Source organism: Ambystoma mexicanum, chromosome 13, assembly GCF_040938575.1.
Source record: "Ambystoma mexicanum isolate Mex_15411 chromosome 13, UKY_AmexF1_1, whole genome shotgun sequence".
Lineage (NCBI taxonomy): Eukaryota > Metazoa > Chordata > Amphibia > Caudata > Ambystomatidae > Ambystoma > Ambystoma mexicanum.
This window is the reverse complement of record NC_090938.1, coordinates 344,521,835-344,534,991: the sequence shown is the minus strand read 5'-3', so window position 1 is coordinate 344,534,991 and position 13,157 is coordinate 344,521,835. Positions and strand designations below refer to the sequence as shown.

The window sequence follows — 13,157 nt, the reverse complement described above, 5'->3', positions numbered from 1 at the left end:
ATTTTTTAAATCCGTACTGTCATGTTAATGGTAGGTTTGAGGTTGTGTAGGTGATTTGTATTATTGCTAAATATTTGGTAATGTGTGTTGTTGGTCCTGCATTACTGTGAGCATTTCATGTGTGGCCAGTTTCCATTAGGGACACTGTACTTTGTGACACTTGTGTCATGTTGTGGGGATTACTTTGTTTGCTCTCACATAGCATGCCATGCCATGGTGTGTTGTGTGGCGGTGCCGGGGAGGGGTTGGGTGACATGGCACTGTTCTCATGTTGTATTTTGCAAGTGGGTATTCATTTTTGCTGAATAGAAGTGTGTCTTTTGATGACACTGCATTGGTGGTGTTTGTGTAGGTAGGGATGCATACATTGTGACACTTCCAGGTGAACAATCTCAGGCTGCTATGGTTCTGACAGTTGACTGTCCCTTCATTCATCATAATTGTCGGATTGAGTCATCACCGATTGTCAGATGGTATGTGCCAGGGCTGTGTGCACTCCACAGGGGTGTGATTTCTATGTGAAGTAATTAGCCACCAGCTGCGTACGGGCTGCCTCACCCCGTGCCCTTTACCCTCCCATGCGCAGTGGGCGTGCATGTGGTTGGGGATGTGGGGGACCACCATGTCCACAGCCAGGCCCCGGCGTGTTGCAACATTGTGCAGGACACATGCTGCCACTATGATCCTGCACACTACTGGGGGAGCGTATAACAGCTGCCCGCCAGAACGGTCAAGGGAGCGAAAGCGTGACTTGAGCACTCCGAATGTGCGCTCCACTATGCCCCGGGTTGCAATATGGGCTGTGTTGTATCTTAGCTCGGGAGGCGTGATGGGGTTCCGAATTGGCGTCATCATGTGGGTGCTCAGAGGGTAGGCTCTGTCCCCTGGGGAGGTGGTAATGGGTATCATTAGTGGGGTAGTGACATTACTCTGTATCTGACATGTATGCGTGTGCTGTGGCATTTATACTCACCAAGCAGCCATGCATCGCCATGCCACCCAACTTCCATGTCCCAGTTTAGGGTGGACATCCTGTAAATGAAGCTGTCGTGGGTGGACCCTGGATAGTTGGCATATACTGAGGTGATGATTCCCTTGGCAACACATACTACCTGGACGTTGATGGAATGCCAGTGCTTGCGGTTTCTATAGATGTGCTCAGATGCCCTGGGGGGACGTAGAGCCACATGGGTGCAATCAATGGCACCTAGCACTTTGGGGAATTGTGCCACCCCGTAGAAATCCTGGATGACAGCCTGCCTTTCTGCAGGTGTTCTGGGCAGGTATATGTGCCTGCGGACTGATGGCCGTGCAGTGATGATGGCCAACACCTGGTGTAGGCACCGTGACTGCGCGGCCTGTGACACCCCCCCACTATGGCACTTGTCCGCTGAAATTATCCGGTAGCCAAGAAGTGCAGTACATTGAGGACCTTCTCCAGGGGGCTGAGTGCTTGGGAGCACAGGGTGGGTGATGTGAGGTCATCCTCCCAGTCACTGACCAGGTCGAGTATTATGTGAGGTGGAAACCTGTACCTCCCATACACCTGGTCATCAGGCATACCAAAAAGGCTGGTTCTGGGTGTAAAGATTCTGGCCCTGACTATGCTCCTCCTCCTGCGGTATCCCACGGCCACTGCTGCTAGGAACGGTATATTCACCCTAGCGTCTGAAATTGTTTGTTGTTTGCCCACACTTTTATGCTGCGCGGGTCGACGTACGCCTGCTTCATGATGGCGTACGTGTTTCCAGATTGGACCGTCTTTTTTGCCACGTTGTAGGCGACCGTGCAAATCTTCCCGCCCACCCCAGGAATACACGTAACACGCTCTCCCAGGCCCAGTCGCGTGTAAATCTTCCCGCCCACCCCAGGAATACACATACCCCACTCTCCCAGGCCTAGACGCGTGTGGAAGTTCACGAGAACCCGTAATACACGTACCCTGCTGAAATCACGTGTAAAACTACCCGCGCACCCCTGAAATACATGTACCCAGGCCAATCACACTGCGGTGGGGTGGGGGTGCTGGGAGACATGAGTGGGGGCCTGGTGGAGGGTGCCCCAGGATGCTGGGGGGTGGGGGTGCAGGGGGACATGAGTGGGGGCCTGGTGGAGGGTGCCCCTGACTGCTGGGGGCTGGGGGTGCAGGGGGACATGAGTTGGACATGAGTGGGGGCCTGCTGGCAGGTGCCCCTGGATGCTGGGGGCTGGGGGTGCAGGGGGACATGAGTGGGGGCCTGGTGGAGGGTGCCCCTGACTGCTGGGGGGTGGGAGTGCTGGGAGACATGAGTGTGGGCCTGGTGGGGGGCGCCCCTGACTGCTGGGGGCGTGGGGGTGCAGGGGGACATGAGTTGGACATGAGTGGGGGCCTGCTGGCAGGTGCCCCAGCACTGCTGGGGGGTGGGGGTGCAGGGGGACATGAGTGGGGGCCTGGTGGAGGGTGCCCCTGGATGCTGGGGGGTGGGGGTGCAGGGAGACACGAGTTGGACATGAGTGGGGGCCTGGTGGAGGGTGCCCCTGGATGCTGGGGGGTGGGGGTGCTGGGAGACATGAGTGGGGGCCTGGTGAAGGGTGGCCTTGGATGCTGGGGTTGTGGGGGTGCAGGGAGACATGAGTTGGACATGAGTGGGGGCCTTTTGGAGGGTGCCCCTGACTGCTAGGGGGTGGGGGAGAGGGGGACATGAGTTGGACATGAGTGGGGGCCTGCTGGCAGGTGCCCTGCGCTGCTGGGGGGTGGGGGTTCTGGGAGACATGAGTGGCGGCCTGGTGGAGGGTGCCCCTGGATGCTGGGGGGTGGGGGTGCAGGGGGACATGAGTGGGGGCCTGGTGGAGGGTGCCCCTGGATGCTGGGGGGTAGGGGTGCTGGGAGACATGAGTGGGGGCCTGGTGGAGGGTGCCCCTGACTGCTGGGGGGCGGGGGTGCTGGGAGACATGCGTTGGTGGGCAGTAGTGCAAGGTGACATGTGGGTTGGCTGGGGGGCATGGCCATGGTGGATGGGCTGCCTGCGGGACATGTGCAGGGTAGTCCCCTGTGGTGTGGGCTGCCTGCAGGGGCCGTGGAGGGTGTAGAGGGAACACCTGGGAGGACCCAAACGGCCAATTCACGTGTAGTACTCCCCGGCACCCCCGAAATACACATAGGCTGCTGGATTCGCGTGTGAAACTTCCCGCGCACCTTGGAATACACGTACCCTGCTGAAATCGCGTGTGAAACTTCACGGGCACCCCTGAAATATACGTACCCAGGCCAATCGTGTGTAAAACTTCTCGTGCACCACTGAAATACACGTACCCAGGCAAATCGCGTGTAAAACTTCTCGCACACCCCTGAAATACACGTACCCAGGAGAATTGCGTGTAAAACTTCTCACGCACCCCTGAAATATACATACCACGCTCCGCCAGGCCCGATCGCGTGTTAATCTTCCCGCGTGCCCCTGAAATACACGTACCCCGCTCCCCCAGGCCCGATCGCGTGTTAAACTTCCCGCGAGCCCCTGAAATACACGTACCCCACTCCCCCTGGCCCGATCGCGTGTTAAACTTCCCGCGAGACCCTGAAATGCACGTACCCCGCTCCCCCAGGCCTGATCGCATGTAAAACTTCCTGCGCACCCACGAAATACACGCACACGCTATTATTCACACAGCGGGTGTCCGTGTTTGTCGCGTACCCCTTTGCACGTCATTTGTCCTAGAGGGCCACAGTATGGGACTTTAATCAGAGCTGTGTATACCTGCTTTTTGTTAGCGCACATTTTGGCGCACATTTTTTTCATGCGCAGGGACGCTACCGCTTGCTTTCGTGTGGCGGACGTGTATGGGCCTGTGCGCGTCTTTGCCCGTGCGCTGGTTTGCCCTATTCGATTCCATGAATACGTGTTGTAGGCGAGCGTGTGGGCGTTAGGCGCACTTGCCTCCTGTACTTCCCCCATGACGCCCATATTTTCACGAGTTGTTCCCCATTCTGCGTGTCACGCCCCGTGTTCCGCCTACTTTTGTTATGTGCGCCGCGCTATGTGCGATTTCGCTGTGGCCGTGGCGCACGCCGTTAGATGACCTGTGCGCCGGCGTGCGCCGCGCACTTTTTCCGCGCACATCCAATATTTTTCTTGCGCATGGACTTCCATGCATCGATGTGCGCTGGTTTCCCTGCGAATCGCACGTTTTCGCACGCTTGCCGCGAAATTTTCAGCGCACATTAATTCCATGAATCGACCTGATAATGTCTGTGGCAGATGTATCATTGCAAACCTTACTGGAAAAGCCTTAAAGAGCCAAAAGAAAACTATATCTCTATGATTTAATCCAAACTCGAGAATCATGTGCCTTATATAAGGACTTTAGGGATAATCCATTTGCGATAAAAAAAATTGGTGAATGTGAACCTTACTTAATTCGATCTCCTTCTGTGTCCCTTCGCTCGGCCATATTGCGATTTAGATTTAATCTATGGCAAACTGGAGCTAGACTTCTGTCAGTTTTGTGGAAACATGAAACAGAAAGAAACATTCCGACACATCTTTATAGACTGTCCAGTGGTATCATTAGCCTTAGAGTGAGTAAGAATAGAATCTCTGGAAATCAGATTGGTACGGTGTAAGCTTTTGTTGATACAATTAACAGTATAGCCTCGTTCCGAGAACCTCTGCTTGATCAGAGAACACTCCTGTTCATATGCAACCTGAGAGCTACAATTTCTGCGGGCACGGTGGAATTCTCCAAAAGGAATATTGTTAATGACAGAACGTCTGTGACAACTGTTGGCGTGCAGAACGGCATTCACAACAGTAGTTTTCATGAAAGTTTGTGTGTGAATGGCCTCATCGAAAATGTCAATCCTTAGATCTAAGAATTCCAGCATGTTAGGACTCACCTGTACTGAAAATTCTATACCAAACGTATTCTTATTCAAATCTCTATTTACAACCTCTTGCTTTGGTGCGACTCATGTATTATGGCCCTTGTATTTACATGTCCCATTTTAGTTTCCATCGCAAACCTTTGCACGAGCAGTGCTTCTCCTATGTGGATTCACTTTTCCTTCACTGTATGTCTTAGTAGGGTCGAGGTACCTACTAGTTCCACAAGGGTGCAGCAGCTAGTATACTCACTCTAATTTTGTGCTACTCAGTAGACCTTTCTTTTGCCCAAGCGCTCTCAATACCCGGCACACCTCGAAACACCCTTGTGCTTTTGTATTTTTAAGTAATCCTGGAGGGATTGAGACATTTAAAAATAAGAAACACTTTTCTTTATCAAGGGGAGAGTGAAACCCTTACAGAAGATAATTATAATTTTTAACCAAGAGACTTTATACAAAGATTGATTGTGAAGACTATACCATTATATTCTAAAGGAACTTTGAGACTGAAAGCAAGTCTATTAAAAGTTGGGCCAGGCAGAAGCCCATACCTACTCTATTGTGCAGGCCTCCCCTTTTTCTGTTTGTTAGGAGATTTCTAAAGTGGTACGGTCAATTAGTCATTTAGGATTCGGACAGAGGACTTTACTTTGGGACTTGACGTGTGCCCTTAGCTTTAGTTTTGTTAGGTAAAGAAATTTCATCACAGTGATAGGGCTAGTTAGGCGTTTTTGGTTTGTATTTAAATAAATATCTCTTATGAGTCAATGCAGTTTTCGTTCTTCTGGTCCACCTAACCCAGGAGAAGTTCTAAAGCTTATTGGTCTCATGATAGGGAAGCAGTACACCGTATGGACCTGCCAAAGTGTCTGCGGGAGGAAGGAAACCAGTAAAAGATTGGAGGAATGCCAGATAGCAGTCAGAAGACTAACGGAGAGAACAAGCTGCGGGTCAGATGTAGTAGAGTTCCGCAGGACCAGGGAATCCCTACCCTGCACCACTACATGTAGCCTTAGGGGCAGAGGGGCTTTTGAGTGAAAACTTCATGTAGTGCTGGGTCATCTCCTCTTAGCAAGAAACACCCACAAAACATAACCTGATAACCTCACATTTTTCTACACTGAAATAACAATCATGCTGCGGCAGAAGGATGTAGCAGGAATTCAAGCATTTACAGTGACATGATTTGTGTAAAACATGGCACACACAGAAGACAGCCTATCCATTCAGCTTAATATCCAAACCTGATCGGGCTCTTCTCAAAGTGTCGTGGGCTCCTGCCAATACTGGGTGTTGGACGGCGTCTGGGAAGCAAGGAAGACATGGTTAGACATGCTAGTATGTACATAACATTACGGCTGTAGCTAAGTGTGACGAGCAGGAGAAACACTCATGTCCATAACTGTGTACACATCCTTATGTTATACCCCACACTGACTTACACTGGGCTACGGTGACGCTGTGAGTGGATAGGGTGACGGTCTCTGGTGTGGGAGTGACAGTGTTCCCGACTCCTGCTGCGGTGGCGGCGCTCTCTGCTCCTACTGCGGCGACGCCGGTCCCGACTTCTGCTGCGATGGCGGTGTTCCCGACTCCTGCTGCGGCTTCCCCGACGCCTGTTACGACTGTGACTCCGGCTACTTCGTTCTTTACTGCGGCTGCTACGGTCCTTGCTGTGGCTAAAATACAGAAACCGCATCCCTACCAGGTGAGTCACTCCAGTTTATAGAAATCATTAATCAGCTGTTTAAATTTGGCATATTATACCATGGAGAATATCTGCAACCAAACTTTAACCCCTATCCCAAGACAGTTTGTAGTTTCACCTTGATCACATCCCCAATACACTATACTCGCACACCTATCTAACCATCCGGTATCCCGTGTTGGGATTTAAGTCCTTAAATGGGATTCTCGGCGAGTCTCTTGACACTTTTGAACTTTCCACTCAGTGTTTACAGACCTTTTTCCCTAGTGAGTCCCCATTCAGTGCCTCCATAATAGTGAGGCAACTCAGTAGACATGTCCCTGGGAGTCACTAAGACTACCAGGTCAGGGAGCCCCAAAGGCATTGCTGTAGTCTTTTGCCCCCAGCTGGTCACTACTTTGCATTTAATGTTAAGTCACTAGTTGGTGGCAGATGAGTGTGATACTTTAAAATCCTGTACACTGTTGCAGCCACTTTATTAGCGAACAAGGGCTTGTTACATGCAGGTTCCAGTTACAATGGCCAACCCAAGTTTAGATGTCTAGTGAGACTCCACAACACGGTTGTATTTATATGGCAACAAATATTTTATTCCACACATGGTCATGAGATTCCAAGTTGGGTATTAGGGGATTTTGCCAAAGTCCCATCTGAGATAAGACTTTAGCAAGCCCACCTTGGATGAACAGGCCTTAGGTTTAGCCTGTACTACCCAAAGGTTTGGTAGAAATGGCAGAGCAGTCAGGCTTATTCTAGGAGGGCTGTAGTGTGGCACACACTTAGCTCAAGGAAGCACTTACACCCTAGAGGTTATATAAAAATAAGTATTTATTTCATATACACTAAAGCGTGTCCTCTTTAAGTAAGGTAAGTACTATCACACAGTAGAATTAAACACAAAATATGTGCAATATTAAAAAGGATAAGAACACTTGTAAAGTAATACAAAAGTGGCAGAAACCTCTGACACAAGTATGCAAACAGCAGAACAACGTGTACAACTTTAGTTAACCCCTGCTTAACCAACTTAAGAAGTCCAACCCTATTCTGAGACTCTCAGAGTCAAGGGGGTAATGGGGACCAGTGACCAAGTGCTGAGGAAGGAAAGTCAGCTACATAGTAGACCAGGCAGAGTCTCTGAAGATTTCTTCAAATTTGCAGATAGGTAGCAGTTCTGTTTCTTTAGTAAAGAGCAGAAAGGGTTGTCCATCGCAATGTAGCTCAATGTAGGCCTAGGAGGGGAAGCAAGTAACAGCTTAACCGCAACCCTCCAAAACACAGGAACAAAGCAGGCCCCAGGTAAGTACTAGGGGCTGAACACTATTTTATCAGTAAAGAAGCTTGTGCAGCAGGACGGTCCCCAAGGAGAGGTGACAGGAGAACCCAGATCAGTCTTCTTGGTCCTGGCGGCTGAAGAAAAGAACTTGCAATTAATACGATGGATGCTCTCAAGTAGGTGGATGCCCAGCAGAAGGTCTTCACAGCACTGGCTCGTCGGTGCCTTTTTCAAGGCTCAGGTGAAGGGCGGTTGTCGTGCAGTAGACTTTGCTCCGGTTCTCAGTCCTCGTCTCGGCTGAGGGGACTTTCAGGAGTGGAATGAAGTCTCTGAAGTTCCAGGAGGATGCCTGCAAAGTTTCGGATAAAACCACTCTTCGGTTGAGGTTGCACTGCAATATGGCACAGGACCCCGGGTAATAGTGAAATGCGGGCCATGGAGGTCGCAGCTCTTCCTGGCAGGGTGCAAAATGCAGTTTGTCTTAGGACTGGTTAGGCTCACCAGTCCAAGGAAGAAAGCTGTTCAGTTCATGGCTTCCCTGTTGCTCAGAAATTGATGTCTGGCGGTCACTGGAGGTGGCTCCAGACATCGTCCTTCCTCTTCTTCGGATCTTCAGTTCCAGTGGTCGACTGAGTTTCTGCTCCAGGACCCTCGTCTTTTATGCAGAAAAACTGGCTGAGCCCACCAATCACCAGGCATGCATTCATTCAAACCTGGGGAGTGGCTGTCCTGTGGTGACAGCCAGCCTCCCAGCACAAACTGGTTTCTGGCAGGCACACTGCAGGACAAAGACAAGGGGAGTTTCGGTCACCACCCCCACTTCCCATCCTTTCAGACACTCAGAGTCATGGCGGGAATTTCAAGGGAAACCAGCTAAAGACCAAAAAAGAAACATCAGGGCCTCTCCCACTCATTCAGGTGGAAGAAGGCTCAATTAAGAACAAGTCATCACGAACAGGGCTTAGAAAAGTACAGCCACCATTTTAGATTTTAGATAAATGGGGACGCCTGTGGCCCTTACCGCAGCTGCTAGGGCAGCTGCGACAAAAGTCCACAAAAAGTAATGCAAAAAGGTACACTGTCACCAGCCTGTCAAATGAACTTGTAACAGTAACTAAACGTTAATGGAACATAGAGAAAAGGGAGACTATGTTTCCCCTCAGAACTCCACATAAGGTGGGGTGTGCTGATCTCACAAAATAAAATGCAAGAGTGACAAAGGTGTCCCATGCCCTGGAAACATGTATTACCACAGGTTAAACAAAAAAGGAACGCTTAAGGAGCTTCCAGAAACATTGCAAAGAAAGTGCTGTGTGCTGCAATAATAAAATGTAGATGCCAGAAAACATGGTGGAAAGCATAACTCCATTACAAAGTACCAAAAATAGGTTAGAGTAAAAGAATGTGAACGTGGAAAAAGATTTCCACTCACTAAGGAGAATCAGTCCAAAAATGTCACTCAAGAAGGAAAATCTACCCAACATTGGGAACTCAGGGCAGCCACGACCAGATCTGCCCTGATGTGTACTTGGGTATCTGGGATTATCATTTATTTCTTATTCTGAGCCACATGTCAGAGGGCAGAGGCGTTCCCAGGGAGGACCTGGGGGGACTAAAGCTATAGCCCCGGGTCTTTTGGTTGTAGCCCTGGATAGAAGCTCATGAGCTACAACCAAAAGGCCAGCTAGCCGTGAGTTCTGACATTAGCATAGCCCCGGATCTTTTCCAGACCTAGCAACATCCCTGCTCGTCAGCTTCAGGGTGTACATAAAACAACAATAACATACAAAAACACAATCAGGAAAATGAGGAGAGGAAAGGGAGCTTCACTTTTACTTAACCTGGGTTTATGTGTAAAACAAGTCTTTAATGGCTTTCTAGAAGGCAGGCAAAGAGGGAGACATTTGCAGCGATAAGGGAAGGGCATTCCATTCTCTGGGAGCTTGCACATCAAAGCTCTTCCTACCGTACTTGGGTACGAGCGCGATAGAAATAAAATATCAATATCAATACCAAATCTAACCAACTTGCATCCTCGTTGCAGAGGTTTGTAGTGATCGCTAGGGAGTAGGGATCTTTTGGCTGAGCCGCTACTAAGTGGTACAGTAGATATGGGGGAGCAATGGCCAACTGCCATTTATAGGCAGTGCAAGCAACTTGTGGGTGATCCTGTGCTCAACAGGGAGCCAATGGAGGACCCGTCTTGGTCGTGTAACGTGATCATGCTTAGACCCAACAGCTCTATTTTGAGCAATCTGAAGAAAGTGTAAGTTGGCTTGCGATGTTCATATCAGGAGACTGTGGCAATAATCCAGTTTTGTGTTGACAAGAGCAGATTTCAACGGAGAGTGTATGGTCTTATTTGATAAAAAAAGTTTAGTCACATAGTGAAAAGACGAACGCAAATGAGAAACCTGAGATTTTATAGAAACATCAGCATCTTAATAGACTTCTAATGTCTTTGCTTGCTTGGCGACAGGAATCATACAGCCCATGATTATGAAATGTTTGTAGCTAGGGCGAAGTTTTTTCAGTCTGGGCAAGATTGAAAAATAAGGAGCTTCTTTATTTTCCTCATTAAGGAATTAGAGGATTGAATTGCAGCAAAAACTCTATTTATGGCTTCAGTATCTTGGATGTAGTTACCCGTTAACTCAAAGAGAATCTGGGTATCGTCAGCATAGTTGGTGTATTGTACCTCCAGATTGTCCAAGAGATCAAGTAAAGGCCTGATGTAAATGTTTAAAAGTGTGAGCGACAAACAGGAGCCATGATGTACCCCAACATGTGGTAATAATGGGGGTTGCTTGTGCATCATCGACAGCTACTCTAGAGGATCTGGGCCCAAGTAAGGATTGAATCCACTGGGCAGCGATCCCAGAGTAGTGGGTGGTGTCCTTAAGCCTGTTCACTAGAGGTGTGTGGTCAAGATCGAATGCTGCTGAGAGATCTAACAATATCAGCAGCGAACGATGACCTTTTTCCACAATAGTTGAAATATTGGACTTTAAGTCCAAATCGTAGATCTAAATCCTAATTGGTAACTACCTAGGATTCTATTTGCCTGCACACATTCTTGGAACACAAGCAACACAGTCCAAGATTTTCAGAAGGTACAGGACATTTGTCATTGGGTGGTAATATTTCGCCATACAGGGGTTCAGGTTACTTATTTTTTTAAAAAGATGAGTAACCCAAGTTTCATTGATACACAAAGGCACAAGGCCGTCTCTAAAGGAAGTGTTTGCGATCTTCGTAAGTCAAGGGGCGAGAAGTCAAGAGAGTCCTTGAGGATATTGGCAGGGCAGACATCAATGCAGTAGGTTGGTTTAAAGTTAGAAATTATCTTACAAATGTCCAGCTCAGTGCATTGTCTAAATACAAACTTGGTTAGATTGGGCTTGCCTGTCTAACCATTTGAGATCTGAGGGAACTCAGCAAGAACGGAACAGCCTTTCAGATGTTGCTGAGATATAATTGCTTGTTGGTGGACAGCAATCTTCTTCAAGAACTAATCCTGTCACCAGACTGAGTTTCTTTCCACCATGGGGAGGACTGAGGATTTAACCTCAATTTCTTTCCGAATTCTGAAAAATTCTCTGGAGCCAGACTTGGCGTTATTGATTCTGGTGTTAAAATTGGCAGATTTAGCTTCAACGATGGCTCGTTTAAACCCAAGTGCAGACTCCCTATATGCTGCCAATGTGAAGGGACAAGGGTGTTTTCTCCAATCTCGCTCTAGAGCTCTCCTATGTTTTCTAGCCTGAATACTATCATTACCGAACCAAGAGTTCTTCATAGTCTCCGACTTAATTGTTAAGGTCCTTTCGGGGGCTAGGTGGTTAATCGTAGTCAAGATAGATAGCACAAGATGTGATACCAGAAGAGAGGGGTCATCAAGATTAGAATTTGTATTTATTTTGTTCCAGTGTTTGTAGTTTGGGAGTTAGAAATGCTGAAAAAGCAGTAGGGGTATCATGCGCTTAAAGTTGATAGTCTTCTTAGTTACTCTAGGTTGCTTATCCAGACGAAGGAGTTTAGAAGGTAGGTGTGTAGAAAATGTAACAATTGCATGGTCAGATAATGGACAAAGGGACATGGTAATGGGAGGAATCAAAATGTTATGCGTCAACACCCAATCTAATGTATGACCATCTCGGTGAGTCTGGTCTGTCACTGATTGTGTATAGCCGATAGTTTCAAGGGATGAGAGTAAAGATGATGCTTGGGCATCCTCCTTTTCTGCAAATAGGTTAAAATCACCCAGAACAATCAAAGGGGAGAGAGGGCTAGTAACATTGTTGAAAAGGGCCAAAAGAAGTTCCTCAAACTGCTGCATGTTGTTGGGAGGTTTATATAAAACAACACAACTCACTGTGATGTTATGGTTAACTTTCAGCTTAATTAGTAAAATGTCACAACCTTCAATATTCACTATATTGACAGAGTGGCAATCCAGATGGTTTCTTGCAATCAGGGCAACTCCCCCACCTGTCTGTCCAACTCTGTCAGATCTGAACATTTTAGAGACAGATGGAAGTGCTTGAGAGGCAACATGATAGGCTGCTTCATGCAGCCAGGTCTCAATAATAGCAAATATATCTAGGTTGTTTATGGTGCGGTAGTCCATGATCTCCAGTCCATGTTTGACGAGTGAGCATGGGCCACATTACAACGAGTGTGGTAGAGGGTTAACAGCGCCGGTAGAGCTGCCGGCGCAGTTAACCCTCTACCGCCTCATTACGAGGTCTGCTTGCGGGTCCCGCTAAGGAAGTCTGGTAAAACTGGCGTCCCTAGCGGGACCCGCTAGCAGACCAGGATGCTAACAACGGGCCCGTCATTAACGGGCCCATTGTTAGCATCCTCCCCATTCCCATTGAGCCCTATGGGGGCTCAAATGGGAATGGGGATGTACCGGGTCCGGGTCCCAGAAAAGGGAATTATCGGGCCCTCCAAGGTCGGAATGGCTCGGTAATTCCTCATTCCTGGAACCCGGACCCGGTACCCAGTATAGGGGTAGCCATGCCGCTTTTAGCAGCATGGCTACCTCCATACTCGTAATGAGGCCCTGTTACGCTCACCTGGCTCCCACAGAGGCGTCGATCGGAACTGGACAGCTGCGGTCTCCACCAATGTGACGCGTAGGGCCGAGATGACGGACTGGACTGGCCCACCTAGCTTCGTTTGCTTGGCCCGTAGGAATATTCTGCTGCAAATGGAGAAAGGGAATTAACCACCCGTGGAGTTGAGCGTATATCCCCCCACCCCCGCTGTTCTCCCCACAGATCACCTTTGATGTCCCCTCTTAT

General features: G+C 48.8%; 1 protein-coding gene across 4 annotated transcripts in view; it reads right to left on the bottom strand.

Moving 5' to 3' along the window:
- Nucleotides 1-13,157, bottom strand: part of RBM23 (RNA binding motif protein 23) — a 1,244,959-nt gene that overhangs the window by 424,419 nt on the left and 807,383 nt on the right. For all 4 annotated transcript variants that reach the window (XR_011282968.1, XM_069633849.1, XM_069633851.1 and 1 more), the window contains 2 exons: nt 6,307-6,543; nt 6,109-6,168 (listed from right to left, as the gene is read on the bottom strand). Coding sequence is in view for 3 of the 4 variants with exons in the window: in XM_069633849.1 (XP_069489950.1) it covers nt 6,109-6,168; nt 6,307-6,543 (297 nt within the window). In the remaining variant the exon portion in view is untranslated. The remainder of the gene's footprint in view (nt 1-6,108; nt 6,169-6,306; nt 6,544-13,157) is intronic.